The 17,709-nt window shown below is 56.6% G+C and overlaps 1 protein-coding gene and 1 pseudogene across 3 annotated transcripts in view; both read right to left on the bottom strand.

Moving 5' to 3' along the window:
* MVB12B (multivesicular body subunit 12B) overlaps positions 1 to 17,709 on the bottom strand; it is a 95,083-nt gene that overhangs the window by 55,794 nt on the left and 21,580 nt on the right. For all 3 annotated transcript variants that reach the window (XM_075905737.2, XM_089772959.1, XM_075905739.2), the window contains exons 6-7: positions 17,464 to 17,586; positions 438 to 535 (exon numbers count right to left, since the gene is read on the bottom strand). In XM_075905737.2, the coding sequence (XP_075761852.2) occupies positions 438 to 535; positions 17,464 to 17,586 (221 nt within the window). The remainder of the gene's footprint in view (positions 1 to 437; positions 536 to 17,463; positions 17,587 to 17,709) is intronic.
* Positions 11,070 to 11,192, bottom strand: LOC142819383 (U4 spliceosomal RNA; annotated as a pseudogene).

The raw sequence follows: 17,709 nt of genomic DNA, 5'->3' as shown, positions 1-17,709 counted from the left end.
GAGGATCAGGGCAAAGGGGGGAGAGAAAGAGAGAAGCAGAGAAATCCCTCTGCTGGCACCACAATGACACTCACTGCTATTTCACATGCCACATGTTTTTAATGCTTGAATGACAGAAATCCAGGAAGTCCAGTGCATGGATCTCACACATCTTTGGGGTTTTTTGCAGCCAGGACTGTGCTATTCGGTTTACATGGGGAAGTCAATTATTTTTTGCCAAGATCCAAGTTTCTTGGCTAAGGAATAGTCAAGGTGCAGAATGCAGGGAAAATAATAAAAAGTAATAAAGATAACGATAACAATAAGTAAATAAAAAGAATTGTGGGTCTGATCAAAAGTGCCTGGCAGACCAGACTTGACCGACAGTCCACCTGTTGATTACCCCCGATTAGACTTTCTGACTCAGCTCAGTATAAACAAAGCGTGCACTAGCTTACCTGATATGGCATACAAATTTGAGTGCTGGTGTTCCAAGTCGAGTCGGGAGCTGAGACTTTTGCCTCGAAAGCTCGCGGGAAGCGTCAGAGATATGTGCCTAGGGAAGAGGGGGGAAGGAGATGGCATTACTACAGAGCAGGGAAAGATGCTGCTTTCCAGACGGCCCTTGAGAGACCAGCTCAACCTGCCCCAGGAAGCACCCCATGCCGCACAGGCCATGGTGGGCCGGGGCAGCAGCGTCAGACCCCTCCCTCACTCCTGCCTCCCTCCCCCTCCCGCTCCCCACACTTTAAAGCCTTTAGTTCAATCTGAACTCCCGCGCACACTGTCCATCAAAGAACCCGCAGAAACGAAGTCAGGGCCATTTCAATAGCTCAGCATTTAGGAAATATGAGGAAATCCTACCCAGGACAATGGCGCAGAATGGGCTGCAGAAAGCAGGCAAGCTCCCCCCCCCCCCCCCCCCCCCCCCGTCTGCCACAGGCTCCAGGAGCTCCTTGCCCTGTTTCAGAAACCAGGCAGGGAATCGTGGCCCCGTAACATCTGCTTCATAATCCTCTGCTGGGTCCTAATGACCATCAAGGCTCCTCCAGGAACGGCAAACTGACCAGCGCCCCGACTCACTGCACTGCCGGTGGAAGACGGGACGGTCAGTGTCGCCATTTCTCCGGCCGAGTGACCACAAGGGAACATTTTATTTGGTCCCCTGAATCAGTCTTCAGACTCGATTCAATTAACATGGCCACTAACCTCAGCTAGAGACCGCTTCCTCCCAAGCCACAGAATCCATTTTATTAGGAAAGATTTGCTAGCCACCGATTTCTATGCTTTGATTGGAAATTCAAGCTTTTCCTTTTGAATGTAAATCTAGATTTTCTACTGCTGAGTCTAGGTCTGTGTGAATTTGTATTAAATGTTCTCATTAATCTTCTGGACCCAGTTGCCACATGTAATGAAGATGGTTCTCCCTTCACAGCAAAGACTTAGTCTAGCATGAAGGGAAGAGGCAGCAGCTGTCCGTTTCATACATTTAGAAGCTACATAAACAAGGAAAGATCCTTTGTGGGGCCCATTCACCAGAAAACAAGCGAATGCTTTTCCCATCACAAATGCCATATTTAAAAAACGCCAAACCATCATGTACTCTCCAAAGAACGTCGGCCTTGTCTTCCAGGCTGAGGAACTTCTAGTTAGTAAATATCGGTTGGCAAACAGCTCCCTTTAAAAACGGGACCTACTCCTACAAGCAGAGAAACGGCTTTAAACACAACGCTCGCGGGCAGAACCCGTGAGGAGAGCCCAGAGTTGAATTAGTGCAGCGGTGGGCAGCCGGCAGCCCGGCGGGGTTGTGTGTGTGGCCCACGAGACATTCTGGTTCCCGTAGGCCACGCACTGGGTGGGGGATTGTGCTGGTTTCCATCCGCATCGTTTTTTCCGGACCGGTTTTACGAAAGTGACACAAGGGCAGGTGAAGTCGGGGCGTGCTCGGTGCACACAGCACTGACTGGGGGAGCCACGCGCTCCCTCCGCATCCAGTCCCAGCGCTGCCACAGTCCACTCGGCACGGCCCGCAAGCTCCAGGCACACGAGCGAAACTCCCCTCTCCCAGGAGAACGTCTGGCTTGTGCCAACCCCATGGGAAGCCCACTCACGTGACCACTCCGGTGCCCATCACTGACTCAGCGTGACCCTCCAAACCTAACAAAACGGCCACGGGAAACCATGTTCAAATTGCTACTGACAATGCCACCCGGAGGCGGAGCGGGGGGAGCTCTTGGCTCGCTCCAGCCCAGTCACGCTCAGGGCCGAATTAAGGGGGCGGGGCTAGCCGGGCAGCTGACCGGGATGCCAACCTATGGGGGGCGCCTGATGGCAGCTGTAAGGGGCGCCGCGCGCTGGGGGGCAGGGCCGCGCGCTGGGGGGCAGGGCCGCGCGCTGGGGGGCAGGGCCACGCATGCATCACGCGCCCGCCACCCGGGGCACAGGAACGGCTCGAGCCGGCCCTGGTCATGCTGCTTCTATGCATTACGCTCGTTTCCCTCCATTCCTAAGAAATCAGCCCGGAGTTTACTGACGAGCCATCCGGACAGTTAACAGTCTCTCTTGCCCCCGGTGGGCTCTGCCACTTCTTCCACAAGCAGTAACCCCAGCGGGGGCCCTGGGGAGAGGGCCAGGCAGCCCGCCGAGGGGGCGTTTGAGCGATACCATTTCAAGGGTTACTGTAGCTTGAATACATCTTGGAGTCAGCCTGGGTCTTCTCCCTGGGGACAGCACCCTTCAGCCACCTCTTCCAAAAGCACCCCGGCCAGCCCGCATTGCGGGCGCGGGACACACACACCCTAGCAACCCGCAGGGCGACCGAGGATGGGCCTAGCACAAAACCAGCCCCTTAAAAACTAACCCATTTATTTCCAGCCCAAAAGGCTGATGCCCGGATACATCTGTCCGTCTGTAAGGTGCGCCAGGACTCCTCAGAGGTTTTGCTGAAACTGACTAACACGGCGACCCTCTGAAACCGGCCCACCCGAGGAATTCCTACTGTAGCAACAAAACGAGGAAGCTGCAGGGTCACAATCTTCCACACCCCCAAGAGCCTTCAAAGAAGAAGTTCATTCAAGCCTGGGGTTGGGCCAAACCTGTGCAGCACGTTGGGGTTCCCCTCGATCCCACACTCCCGGAGCAGCCAGAACAGACCCACCAGCCAGTAGAACAGAGGGGTTATTGCTCCTCTGGGATACAGCCCAGCACAGCACAGATGTGATGTGGTTACAGGAGTCAGGGCCAGGATGCCTCAGACCCCCCTTGAGATGGGGTGCCTGGCCCCTTAAAATCCAAGCCCCTCCTTAGTCTGTCTCCTTCATGGTTCCAGCCCAAGACTGACCCTTCCCCCGAACACTCACTTCCTTAGTTCCCTCGCTGCCCTCAACCGGTCTGACCGGTTGGGTCTCTGTCTCCCTGATCTAGGCAGCCCCCTGCTGGGCAGTGCTCACAGGCAGAAGTCAGCAGGGGTCGCCCACAGCACAGCAACCAGCAAGGAACTGACACTACAGCACATGTGGGTGAGTCGGTGGGAATCACACGTCACGCACGGAGGGGCACTGGGTCACAGAGCAGACAGCACCCCCATTATGTCACAATACCCAGCGGACAAAGAACCCAACTACCCCCACCAATTCCCGGCAACTCACACCAAGCACCAGGTTTCGGACCTGTGCCAAGCTGGCGTGTACATTGCAGCCCAGTCCACAGGAGCGTGGCAGCACACCCAGCTCTCGGCGCGTCTCTCTGCGCCATCTTCCTTCGACCTAACCCCAAAGAGCAGTGTTACGCTCTGAGCTTCCAGCACTCGTCCGCCCCTCGGAGGGGCGAATCACGAACATTAAACCGGACACACCGTTTGAAACGTGCTCTCGGTGACCACTCGAGCCCGAACTCTGCTTCTCACATGCTCATGTGCCGTGATGAATGTCAGCGGGGTATTAACATAATAATCCTGAACCCTGGGCACTGTCTAGCAGGAGGCGGTTTCCAAATAAATAGAAATGTTTTTGGATTCTCTCTCCCGTTCACTCAGCACCGTTCTTTCGGAGAGCCAAATGGAATCTCATCACTTAGCGCAAAACCAGGAGCAGGGCCTCGCCACGGAGGAAACGGAGCTGCAAGGGAACAGGGCAGGAGAGAACACTGCTTGTGCAAGATCAGAACTTTCCATTCTAATTTTAAAAAATGTGACAGGGTGGGGTGGGGGAGAGGAAACACAAGTCTCATTTATTTAAATGAATGCAAACATTTGGCCAGAATCAATATAACGTATACTGCCTAACTTGATTGCATAATGAATTTTCCTTATGGGTTGTGAAAGCCAAATCATTTTGCATTGTAGAAGGAAAAAAAAATAGACTGCCATTGAAAAAAAAGCAAGAAAATCCCAGTTACAAACTCCCCAAGTTCCTAAACACACAGTGTGAAAGCATGTGCAGCTCCGTAGCATATGGCAAATCAATTACTAGTTTAAAATTTAAAACAAAAACATGGCAAATGTGTTGCAGAAATAATCAACAACAACGGTTCGGTTTAGATTACAGTGGCCACTAGAGTTTTGAATACAATTAATCATCATTCCAGGCAATGGGAAGCCATATTGACACTTATTCCTCATTTGAATATTTAATTAGGGTGAAGTTCTTCATCAAATTATCCCAGAGCTGGGAGGAAAGCCTAGAAGATTTACACAACTGCGCCTTTAACCCGTTCCCAGCTGCTCACCTGCGAGTGAAGAGCCGGCAGCCCACTCCCGCGGAGGAAGGGCACGTTGACGCAGGAACCGTGCGGCAGCCCTTTATCGGGAACACGGGACCGCCAGGCTGGCCCGACTCAGCCATGCCAGACTGGGGGGGCGGGGCTTCTCAAACGCTATTTATGGGCTCTGGAGGGCTCCGGTTGCTATTTGGGTGCGAGAGTTTCCGCCATGCAGAGCCTGCGCACGGACGCGGGCTCCCTGGCAGGGCACAGCCGGGTCTGTTGCTGTGCGTGTGAAGTGCCCTTCGATGGAGGGCGTGGGGGGCTCCCGGGGCAGATGCCCAGGCCACGGTAGGGAGGTCCTGGCCATGGCGAGAGCACTTTCCTGCAGCAGCTGCCGCCAGGAATGAGTCCGACACCCCAGCCTGGCTTCATGCCCCCTGGAGGCCTGGGGCGGGGGCTGTGCAGTCACTTCCCTGCCCGGCTCCTCGGTCAGCAGCACTGGGGCGCCTGGCCCTGCCCGGGCTCAGTGCGTATTTTCCGGAGAAGGGGAGAGGGCGGCGGGGCTGGGCCCAGTGGAAAGTCGAGGGCGAGGGGCAGCTGCCTCCCCCTGTCGTGCTACCCCCAGCATGCTCCACTCGGGAGCCCCGTGCGAGCTGCCCACAGGCAGACGGCGGTGGGAGGGGAAGAGACGCTGACGCTCGACGGGTCGTGAGGCGAAGGGGCCGCTTGCGCCCGGCTGCGCGCTCTCCGCTCTGCCCCAGGCACTGCTGCTGCTTAGCGCCCGCGCCACGGCCCTACAGGGCCCGTCCTGCAGCCTCTCTGCTCCGCAGCCTGGGAACGCGTTCCTCTTCCGGGAACCTCAGGGGCGGGCCAGGGAATGGGACAGGTGGGGGCCCGAGGCCAGAGATCCCGGGCCCAGCTCCTGGCTCACTCTGCCTGGCTCACGGTCACAGCCGGAGTCTGCACCTGGCCCTTTGGTCCTTCCTCTCGGCAGCGGTGCCTGGCAAGGGGGCTGCAGAGGGTGCGGTTCACCAGGCAGCTGCAGGCCAGCACGTCCCAAGCCCTGGCTGTTACTGCGGGCGCCAGGCCACCTTCTCCCCAGGACGCATGCTGCTGGCGGCCAGCCGCTCTGCCCCGTCTGCTGCCGGCGTGGCGCCAGCGCTGACTCACACAGCCTCGGACGAGCACACCCAGGCAGGCGCCCAAATGCTGGAGGAGCTCAGGGTGCGGGTCTAGGGCACAGGGGTGGGACCGGCACGCGCCCTGCCAGAGGCTGCTGCTCAGCCAGCTCTGTGCTGATGTGTCGGCGCTGGCGGGTTCCTAAGAAAGGCCTATGCTGCCGGGGGCGGGCGACGCCCGGCGTGGGCACACGGCCTCCAGCCAGTGCGCTGAGAACTGCAGTGTGGCTGTTGCAGTGCAGGCAGTGGCTTGTGCGAGCCCCTGAGCTGGGAGCCAGGGGGCAGGTGGGCTCGCACGGGGTGGCCAGCCCAGCCCCGCGCCGGTACGGTTAGCAGGCTAGCGCGAATGGAGCGAGCGAGTCTGTCTGCCCGTGCTAGGAGCACCCGCCCCGGGGCTCAGCAGGATCAGGGCCCCGAGGGCAGGCTCTGGGACTGCGGAGCTGGAGAGCCTTGGGGGCCTCCGTCACGCATCTCTCTCCTGGCGCCGTCGGGAGAGATCTCAGAGCACGGCGGGCGGGAGCGGCCACCCTCTCCTCAGCGGGCTGCATAACCGAGACGGTCTGCCAGGCCAGAGCAGCTGCGACCCTAGAACGTGCGGGGGGTGGCGACTGCACCGTAGCAGCACCGGGATTGGCTGCAGAGAGCGCGCCCGGCCAATCAGCCCGCCCCTCACTTCACGTGTGTGTCACTCTAGTAACACCCGTCGGAAAAAACGGCGCGGCCAGAAAGCAGTGGAACCTGGCAGCCCCGCGCACGGGCAACGGTAACCAACGGTCTTGTGGGTCACACACACAACTCCCGTGGGCCAGCGACTGCCCCCCTCTTTGCACCAGGACCCCTGGGTGCCCCTTCCTGCACAGGCGCAGTCAGGCCGCGGAGCCGGCACAAGCACTGTCCTCCCTCTCGGCAGAAGCCCGCTCCTCTCTGGGATTCTGAAAGTTTCCTCTGAGCGGTACATTCATCCATATGAGAAAATCTCTTTTAATGAGGAGTGATACAGTTACTAACTCTCTAGAGCCACAATTAGAGCAAACTAATTGAACTTGTGTTTTGACACACTTTCCAAATTCACGGGTGCTGCGTGACATATTCACAACAGTGTTGCTGCACAGCCATGGCGACAGCAAAATCATTAGGCTAATAACGCTTATTTGCATTCTTATCATGCCAGCCGCATGCCATTAAATAGTGTTTCAACCATTGCTCGTTTACTCTGAAAGTTTCCACTGAACGATATTAACAGTAATTATTAGTACTTTAGCGAAATCTCTTATATTAAGGAACAGCAACTCACATTAACATACACTAATGCCAATTATTTTTCTTCGGCACACACACACACACACACACACACACACACACACACACACACACACTCTCAAAGTGACAAGGTGGACTTGGGAGAGTAAGGAATGTCTACTCCACTGAGACCGGGAATCAGGTTTTCAAAGCAATTTTCTCGAGCGCTAGCACATAAAACCAGGTGGATTAAGATGGACCCTCTGATAAACAGATTCCGGAAAAAATATTTTCTACAACAATTAACTATTGACAATTCCAGAACAATTCACGGTGGTATCCAAACAACCACTCCGTGCAGGTGTGATTTAACCCTTCTCTCAGCTGCTCTTTCACTCACTAAGCCCATGGAACGCTGCAACAAAAACGGCAGATGACAGCTAAGGTCGCTACAGCCGTCCAAGTGGTGTGTGTCGGGCACATAGTGGGGCCAGTTTTCGGAGGCTTATTGTCGAGGCACTCACACCAACTGGCGAAGGGTTGTCCAGCGATTCCAAACAACAGCTATTCACGACTGTCTGCATGCAGATGACAAACTGCTTCTGCAATTAGGAAGCAAACACTTATCACGAGTAACAAAGGAGTGAGGGGAAATGCCAGAGAACAAAGGAAGCTTCATAACTCACCCCCAAAAGATCCACAATGGCCACCAGAATAAGCAGCAGTGGCTTTAGCTGCCGGTCACATCGGGTGCAACTTGGCATAGGAGTTGGTCAAGAGACAGCACACGGACTCATGCTGTTTAGTGTTTCGATGGGTAACACTAACCGGGACTGCCACGGGGCGCGATTCCACCCTTTATGGGGGAAGAACTGGTCATGTCAAACGTACGGAGCCACGCAGCGACATGGCCACCGGAACCGGCAGCATCTTGGCCTGTTCTCGGACGCGAGTCCCTGCACTGCTCCCAAACCGACCTCGTGGGCACCAGAGCTGGAAGGCTGGAAACTGCCATGGGCATGGCCCTCCTTCCAGACAACCGAGGCCAGGGTTGCCAACCCATTACAGACAAAGAGCCAAAAGAGTGGTGGATACAGTGCACAGAGCCGAGGGAAAGCCCAAGCAGGCTTCCGCCGACCGCAGCGTCAGATCTCGTGGCACCAAGTGGCGCCCAGCTCAGACAAGGAGAAAACGGTCAGCGCAGGGACCATGGGAACCGCAATTTCCTTTGACGAGCCGCATGCGACTCACGAGCTGCGGGTTGGCAACCCCTGACCTAGGTTAATCGCACACCCCCAAGTACACGCTCAAGCCCCCGACCCACTGCCGCAAACAAGCCACATCTGGGCCTGGCCAGTGTTTCAGCTCATTCCAAGCTGCCAAAGACCCGTTCTGCAAAAACCACAGAGCTGGGGGTGCCCGACTCCTACGTCTCGCAGCCCCTAGGCAGGGAGAAATTCTTTCAGGCCACACTCAGCAGCTGGGCAGGGGGAAAGGCACACGCCCAGGGTGCTGGTGCAATGCACTCAAATTCAGCGTGACCTCGCTTCTGCTCACCCCGCACGGTGGAACACGGGGCACTAGAGTCACCGCTATCTTCCTCCAACCAAAATAACCACTTCTAAGCAGGAGCAAATGGAGCAAAACCCGACCGTCCAAGCAAGCACGCCTGGCTGCCATACAAAACCCGCCATCCAAACTCGAGTGTTCCTCCCACAGCTTGCTCTTCAGAGAGGATGTAAGATCAGCTGCATTTCAAGCAGCAGAACAGAACAGCAGCCAAACAGGAGGCAGAGGGAGAAGAGGAAGGTCCCACCAAGCCTCTGAGTTTAACAAAGCCAACTTGAAGTTGTGAGCTGGAGCCACTAAAGCCTTGTGCACCGAGGACTGCGTCGGCGAGCGACAGCCTGGGGCGGTAAGTGGGGCGTGTTTAGGAAGCTGCTGTGTTAGATGAACAATCTCGGTCTCTGTAGGCTGCTGTGGGAAGAACAAGCAGCGTTCCACATCCTTCCTCTCTAGAATTGAAACTGGGCTGCAGGGAGGGAGCGGGGACAGAAACTCTCAAACGAGATGAAGTTAGGCCGCCCACAGTGACGATTTGAAATACTATCAAACCAGCCAGAACACGGCAAAGCCCAAATCCACAAGCCTCTCTCAGAACTGACACTTCTGCTTGCAAAACGCACCCTGACTCAGTCTGAAGAGGCGAACACGGGACCCAAACCAAAGCCCCCGGCGTCGATGCAAAGACTTCCACTGACTTCCAGGGGGCTGCAGGGCCAGAGCCCAAATCGCTAGACGCAGCAGCCTCACTCCCACAAAACGCTCAGCATTTACAAGGCCATTTCCCCCAAATCACACCCAGGAAAAGCGCTGCTGGGCATTCAGACAGTAAGGGACGAGAATCAAAGATCAACACACTCTAGAAAAGTAAGAATGGAGAAAGTAACTAATGGAACAGCTGCTCCCCGAATACACCCTCCCATACTTGGAGGTGGAAGCCCAGAGTAGATGCGAGTGGAAGAGACTCTATGAACCAGCAGAGCCCGCAGAGGTGTGAGAAACGGTCCCCCAAAGGGTGCACGTAACAACTAAGCTCGCTGCTCCTCTGCATGAATCCCACAAGCGAAGGTCCCTGGAAGCTGCCTGCCCGCGCAGTCACACGGCGGTGTCCTGAGCGCCGCTCAGACGTTCAAAGCTCCCATGTAGGCAGGGAGCTCAGCTGACCGACGGAGGGAGGGGCGTCGTCTCGCTGAGCAAGCAGCTAACCGGGGCTTCTCCTGCTTGACACTGAGCAGCTCCCAGAGCAGGTGAAAAGGGAGAGAAGCAGGGAAAAGTGGCTGGGGCTGGAAGACAAGGGGGGAGCGAGTAAGTAATTGGCTGCGGGAGAGTCAGAGGGGAGGGGAGTTTGGAGAGAGTCTCGTCTGCGCAAGGAGAGAGAGAGGCAGAAACGTAGAGGCAAAGGGCTGGCTGCATGGGCCAGGTGGAGGAAAAGGGGGAGGGTGGGTGTTGGCATCTGTGCCGTGAGGTGGAGCAGGGGACAGTTTGTGTGGGGTGTCTGACTCTCTGCAGTCTGCTCTGGCTGACGGGGTTGGGGAGGGGCGAGCAGGCAGCATGGGGGAGAGGTGGAAGGACATTTGCACAATCCCATTTCAAACAAAGTTCACATGGGTGCGACTGGCTTACGGCGAGAAAGAAAACGATTCTTTTAATGACATTTCTGGAGTCTTGCAGAATCTAAAACTCTGATCTGAATCATTTTTTAAAATCCTGTGTTACTAATCAATACAAGGTAAGCTGTATTGCACTGGGGCCAGATCTTTGCTATCTGGTAGAGCTCTGGCCCTTAGGAGGCAGAAGTAGCAAGTACTAGCTTGAGCAGTGTGGGGTAGTGTAAGTTCCGTGCTGGTTGCTGTGCACGTAACAACGCAAGCGCGGCCCAGCAGGGGGCGCCCTACCGCCCCAGGGCAGTGGCTAAAACCAGTTCTACAAGTTACGGGAAGAGGCCGAACAAAGGAACTAGGGGGTTGGGGAGAGTCAGTCTTGAGCTGGAATCATGGAGGAACCAGTCTGAGGAGAGGGCTGGAATCCAGGGGCCTAGGGACCCATCTCAAGGGGTCTGAGGTATCCTGGCTCAGCCTCCTGTAAACACTTCACGTCTAGGCCGGGCTGTATCCTGGAGGAGCAATAAACCCCTCTAGTCTACCGGCTGGCGGAGTCTGTTCTTGCTGCTACGGGGCTGGAACGGGGGATCCCTGTCTGCTTCGTCACAAGGGGTTAGAAAGGCGGATGATACATGTACTCCAAAGGCAGTGTCAATTGTCTTATTTGATTTCATATTAAATATCATAAGCATTGCTCCTTGTTCAATATCCCTTGCTTCAATATATTTTCTTCCACACACATGGACTGCTTTAAAAAGTGTGTGTGTGTTTGGGTGTGCACCACCAATACAAACAAACACACAAACACACACTACCTCAATACTGGTGGTGCACATTAGAAATTTCAACCTGCCCAAGGATAGAAAAGTTTTCAATTAGCAATAATCGCGCCTCGGAGTAACCTCATTGGCTACGATACGGAGGCAACACTGACCGCGAGCCGGTTTCAGTGATCCCAATGGCTGTGAGCCTTTGCAAAGGACGCCCTCTAAAGAAAAACAATCCTGGGAAGACTGAAGCATCTTTAGTCTGCAAACTCCCTAACACCGTCAAACCAAGCAGAGTCAATCAACCCTCTCTGACCCGCAGTTAACGTCTCAGCTGTTCTGTGGGCTCCTCAGGGCTAGGAACCGCTCAGACAGTTTCAACAGTTTCTCCTACTGTCATCTAGCACTAAAACGTACTGGACTTTACGCCGTTTTTGGCGCTTCTTCACGTGGCAGAGCTGGCCGCAAGCCGTGCAGGCTTAGTGCACGTTCCGCAAACCTCTGCCAGGAAGTAACCCGACATGCCAGCCTGCCTTCCCCCTCCGCTCTCAACATGTGCCTTGTGCGAGGGGGCACCTGTCACAGACGCACCTCTTCTTGTAACGTGCTTCCCGCCGTGCCGGGGAGGGCTGGGGACCATGCTTCCTCCTGGAAGTGCCCAGTCTCCCGCAGGGGCACCTCGTCAGCCCTGCCAGCCTGGCCTCCCCACAGCTCCCAACTGAGCACACCCGCTCTCCGACTGCTGGCCCCACGCCCCAGCGCACTCAGGTTAAATCCCAGCAGCTGCTAAAAGGCTGCGGACATTCAAGTGCTTTTCACAGTAAGAGTGACTTGAACCGTGGGCCCAAAGAATACAGGCCGGGCTCACGCCTGATGAGCTCCGGGGCTGGTGTGCACGAGAGATTTGGCTGCTGGTACCTCTAATGAACGTGTGTCGAGTTTTAAAACCCAAACAAAACTGGAGACAGTTTAAAGCTTCCCTGTTCCATTCACTCCCTCTGTGAGAGAGACCGGCTCAGGACTGCACTGAGTTTAGTTCTCTGATGCCCCACAGCGACGGGTACCATGTTACTGACTCCCACCCCTGCGCATTATCTCTCCCTGCAGAAAGCCGTACATTAACCACAGCTCAAACACCGTCACTAAAACCAACATTGCCCCCTGATGACAGTCCCGTCACAAGCTCAGCTACGTGCAGGGCAGGGGAACAAACCGCGTATTTCCAGCATGCGCAAGTAACTCTACCATTCAAAATAGAACCGGGGAGGAAAATCCACACACGCTGCTCCAATTCCAAGAATTCACATCGCCCGCCTGCTGCCCTCCGGCCAAGCCCAGACTGAGCTCCCCGGGGCCAAGAGCCACCCCTGTGCCGTGTTTCACGACGGGAAGCTCACAACAGCACAGACACTGTCCGTGCTCCACGGCCAGAGGAAAAGGCCCGCAGGCTGGGGAAGGCTGCACGCCCCGTGCGAGGAAGTTACAAGGTGCATTTCCGACTTGCCATTAATGACACGGGCATTTCTACCGCTCTCCGATTCATTAGCTGTAACAACAGTGTGCTCTGGCCGTCTAGCTCCCCCCCACGGACGCACCCGGGGGACTTCCCAGGGAACTTGCACACTCACTAGTCACCGGGAGAGGGGCCGTGTGGGCTCACGGCCTTTATTGGCAGGACTGGAGCTGCAGTTTGCAGCAGTGCACACTCCCCCCCCGGCCTTTCCACTGCCCCCCCCCAGAAAATTCAGCCCCCAAAGCCCACAGGATGCTCGGGGAAGTCTGCTGGGGGTTTCTGTGTAACCCACCCACCGGGGAGCAGAGCGAGCCCCTCCAGCCCCCTGCGGATAAACGTCTGCCAGAGAGCGGCCGGCCGAAGGGGCACCAGGGACTAGAAGCAAAAGGCTTCTGGTCTCCAGGCCTGGCCACTTGCCTCGCTCATTGTCAGGCCCAGAGGAGACGAGCCAGGGTCCCAGCGCCCCGGTGGCGAGCGGCCGGCTCCTAGGTGCACAGGCGGGTCGGAGCCCTTCCAGCCAGCCCGAGTGGCTGTAGGGCAGCAGAGCTGAACCCCAGACAGCTGCACCCCACGCCCCCTTCCACCTCACAAGCCATTAACCTTTCAGGTGACGGCCCTGGCGCCGGAGCTCAGCGCGGAGCCGCTGCTCCACCTGCCAGCAACAGGCGGAAGTTGTGCCTGGAAGGGGGACCGCGGGTGACACGTCCTGTGCCATCGCTGTGCTCCCGCTCCCAGAGTCGCCGCCACAGACCGATGACAGCCGCACGCCCACTCCCGGAAATTCCGCCTGTCGCTGCAAAACCCCCAGCAGCGCAGAGCGACGCCCGGCGCGGAGCCGACACAGTCAGCCGCCTGTGGGAACGGCTCCACCGTAGGCGCCGGCCCCACCGTGGGAAGGCACTCGCCAGCCAAGAACCCGCACGCCCCGAGGGAACGCAGGGGCTGGGACAGGCCTCCGCAGGCGCGGGGCAGCTCTGCCTAGGCCGGCCAGAAGACCCAGCTCCCGCCCGCCCGGCAAGGCGGAGGCTCAATTTACTGAGAGCACCAGGGCAGGGCAGAACGCCAGACCCCCCTCCCCACCGCCCTGCAGAGCTGCGGGCTGGGCCAGCTGGGCACGGAGCTGTCACCAGCTTATTCCCTAAACACCAAACACGTGACTGACCCTCCCTGGCCACGTGGGCCGCGCCCTGCGATCCGCCGGCCAGTCACGCCCAGCAAGGCGAGGCCCGTAGCTCTCACTCTTGGGGAACCGCCTTGCCACCGGCGAGGGTGCAGCCATCGCCGCGCAGCGCCAGAGACGTGACACCCACCAGCCCCCTCTGCAGGGCTGCATCTCGCTCCTGAGCGCCAGGGCGCGGCTTCGCAGCTCACCCACAGGCCTAGGGGAGCCCAGCAACCCTCCACATGCCACATTCCTGCAGCGGGCTGCTCCGGCCCACGGAACGGGCCTCGCGCCGTCGCCTCTCGCAGGAGAAGCGGCCAGTGTGCGGCGCCACGCTGCCCGCAGCACGAAACCCCTGCAGCGATTCGGCGTGCGTCATTGGAGGTCGCGCTCATGGCACACGCTCCCGTTGGTGCTGGCGGCTTGGTCTCAGGGACCACCGGCCCAGGCACTCGGAGCAGGGACCCCCACGGACCAGAGAGCGCCTGAGCGACAAAACCAACATCCCCCCTCCTCCTAGTAGGGAGAGGAGGGATCCTGGGTGCAGCAAGCGGGCCAATGAACAGGGACGTCCGTAGAGCAGAGGGACAGTTTCATTCCCAGCACAGTCTTCGCTTCCTGAGAAACCCAGCGAGGCACTAAACCCCAGAGCAAGAGAAGATGGATTTCTGAATGGCCCTTCCTAGAACACTAGCACTGGCAGGGACCTTGAGAGGCATCGAGTCCAGTCCCCTGCCCTCACGGCAGGACCCAGCACCCTCTAGACCATCCCTGCCAGGTGTCTGTCCAACCTGCTCTTAAATATCCCCAGCGATGGAGATGCCACAACCTCCCCAGGCAATTTATCCAGTTTCACCCCCCTGCCAGGCAGGGAGTTTTTCCGAATGGCCAACCTGAACCTCCCTCGCTGCAGTTTAAGCCCCTTGCTTCCTGTCCTATCATTAGAGGCCAAGGAGACGAATTTTTCTCCCTTCCCCCTTTAGGTACTTGAAAGCTGCTATCCTGTCCCTCTTGTCTTCTCTTTTCCAGACTAAACAAACCCAGTTCTTCCAGTCTTCCCTCAGAGGTCATGTTTTCTAGCCCTTTCGTTGTTTTTGTTGCTCTTCTCTTGCTCTTCTCCAATTTCTCCACATCTTTCCTGAAACGTGGTGCCTAGAACTGGACACAATGCTCCAGATGTCCCCAGAATGAAACCAGATGTATGAAGAAGCGCCCCCGTGGAATATATTGGACAATAAATAATCAATGGAAGAAACCCAGATCAGAATAGATGCCTTGAATGACTGGGCTCTGCAGTAACTCACTGCGGTGCCGTTGTCTGTGCGTACATCTCTCCAGGGTTAGCGAGCTTCCCGCAGCCCTGAGCTCTCTGCCTAGTGCCACCATGTCGAGGTATTTCATAAAAACGAGCCAGAACCAGAAGCGGATCCTTTCAACTCTCTGACCAAGCTAAACGCTCAATAACACGACTTGCGTCCTGGGCTCGTCGGTGAGGCTGCCTTGGCGTCCCTGCTTGTTCAGAAAAGACTTTTGCTGCTACTTCTGGAATAAACCCGCACGGACTAATATGGCAAACGGGCTGCAAGTGCGCTCCCTTATCTCAACGGGCATGTTAACATACCAAGTTACGTGGGACTATCATCTTCCATGGACACTACGCTTGAATAAATCACTCCCCTGCCAAAGTGTGAATACAGCGTTTCAAGTAACAGACATTTCTCCTCTGAACCTGCCATGTTTGCAAGGAGCGGCTTTCTAGACATTTCTATTTCTAAAAATATATTGGACAATAAATAATCAATGGAAGAAACCCAGATCAGAATAGATGCCTTGAATGACTGGGCTGTTTTCATTCCAGTGTAAGAGTTACCTGCAAATCATACACGGGGCATGAGAGCAGCGCCAGCTACAGACAGGTGCTTTTTACTAGGAGGAATTAATGTAACGTTCAATTATTCCACTGCATACTGGCTGGTTTAACTCAGCCAAATTAGAATACATTTTATATTGACTATTTTGACATTTGTTTTATTTGGTGAGTAAAACAAAACTGATCCAATTTCCTTGCAGCCATTGTAAACCATAAACTGTACAACAAGAGGTTATAAAATATATAAGCCTTGTAAACACTTCTCTTCAGACAGGCGCTGATGCTCGCAGCTCCAATTCTGGCCCTGTTCCCAACCGCCCCGGGACCTGCGTAGGGCCCTCCCTGCTCGGCCATCAAGAGACCCTTCCGCACCGAGTGATTCAGGACAGCCGTGTGCTCGGAGCATGTCCCCGTCACCACAGCGACTTGCCTGCAGCTTCCTCACGGCCAGAGGGAAGAGGGTCACAGTAACGTCTCCCGTAGATCTCGCAGGCCTTTGCTATTTATGCAGCGGGTGGAATTTTGAAACAAGCCCAAGGCTCCAGATAAAACAACCGGTGAACTCCTGCAGGGCTCCTGGTGCTGATCTGGTCTTATATCCCCACGAGGGACCGTCAGCCCCACAGCTCTGCACGGGGCCTGGGTGCAAGTGGGGGTTTGCAGCAAGGCTGCTCCCACACAGCACGAGAGAAACAGCCCAGCTTCCAGGGACGTGACTGGTCCAAAACAAGCCAGAGGGGACAGGTGAGAAGTCTCCACAATACACTAGGTTGCAAGTACGCTTAGGAGCCTGGGAGCAGGCCGGTGCCCAGATACGGGCCTTAACTGGGATAAAGTCACCACACCCCCCGTGCCAAGCCTTGATGGGGCAATTGTAAGACTGCCACTCTTGCAAAGGTACAGAAAAGCAAAACCGCCAAGGAGACCGGCAGCATATCCTACCCACGCAGTTCACTGAACTGAGTCTCCACAGAATTCCCACCCTGCCAGTCTCCTTCGGATAAGGTTGCAGGATACTTTCACAAAAAATACTGAACATGGCGGGAAAAAAATTGGTTGAGCCAAAAATTCCCCACACTTCCCCTGCCACCTGGCAACCCCACCTTCGGAACGCAAATCCCAAACCTCTCCTGCAACGCTCCACGTATCTGCCCCACGCTGAACAGGCTGAGGAAAGCCCGGCCCACCGAGGGGTCTCGGGAGGACGCGCGGTGCCTGGGGGCCGCCGGGGCTGAGTTCAGAGGGACTCACCATTGCACACAGCGTTTCTTTGCTAAGTGTAGCCCACACCCCTAGTGTGGGTCACTGTGCCACGCCGGGGCACTTAGCCCACTGACAGCGAGGTAAGAACAAGGGAGCTCCGCAGCCTAGGCGGAGCCGGCTGGCTTTGTAGCTCAAGCCGTAGAGGCTCCGACACTAAGCTCCGGAGGGCCCAGGTTCAAATCCGCCTGGTGCCAGCTACACCAGCAGCTCTAGGCCTTGCTCTGCAGTGCCTGGTGTGCTGGCCCCGCCACCCACAACTGCAGCAGCAGGGCTTAAAATTGCAGGTTGGGCCACAGCTGAGAAGAGGGAATCTGGGGATTAGGGGGAAACCCGTCCCCTGCTCTCACATACGGAGCCTGCAGGATCCACCAAGGGCACGAATGGCCCCACTCCAGTTTCTCGCGGGGGGCAGGGATGGTGGGAGCAGCTCACTGGCCTGCTCCCGTGCCGGGCCAATGGGCTGCCCGCAGCGACTGCTGCCGTGCTCGCTCTTTGAGACCATTTCACCCCTTCCCAGGCACTGACAACTTCTCGGGTGGAGCGCGTGCTCATTTGCACTGGGACCGTGCCCGCTGGCTGTGGCGCGGGAGGCAGCTAGAGAGAACGCTGAGAAGAGGCAGAACCTACCTAGGCAGGTTGGGCGCTGGAGTGGAAGCTGGTACTTGAGAAGGAGGTGTCCCCGGCTGCGAGGAGTCATGGTTGCGTGGAACCCGGCCCATTCGGTACCAAATGCCCATGCTGTTAAGTTCCCTTTGCAAGGAACAGAGAAGTCATTAGCAAACGCAGAGCGCACACGGGATATCGGGGGCGAGTTCCACCCAGAAACAGAAACATCACTGCCACAAAGGGGAGCTCTCCCCCCGAGCCGAGTAA

Source organism: Pelodiscus sinensis, chromosome 23 (genome assembly GCF_052426305.1).
Source record: "Pelodiscus sinensis isolate ZL-2025 chromosome 23, ASM5242630v1, whole genome shotgun sequence".
Classification (NCBI taxonomy): domain Eukaryota; kingdom Metazoa; phylum Chordata; order Testudines; family Trionychidae; genus Pelodiscus; species Pelodiscus sinensis.
The sequence above is the reverse complement of the archived record's forward strand: the minus strand, read 5'-3'. Positions and strand labels throughout refer to the sequence as shown.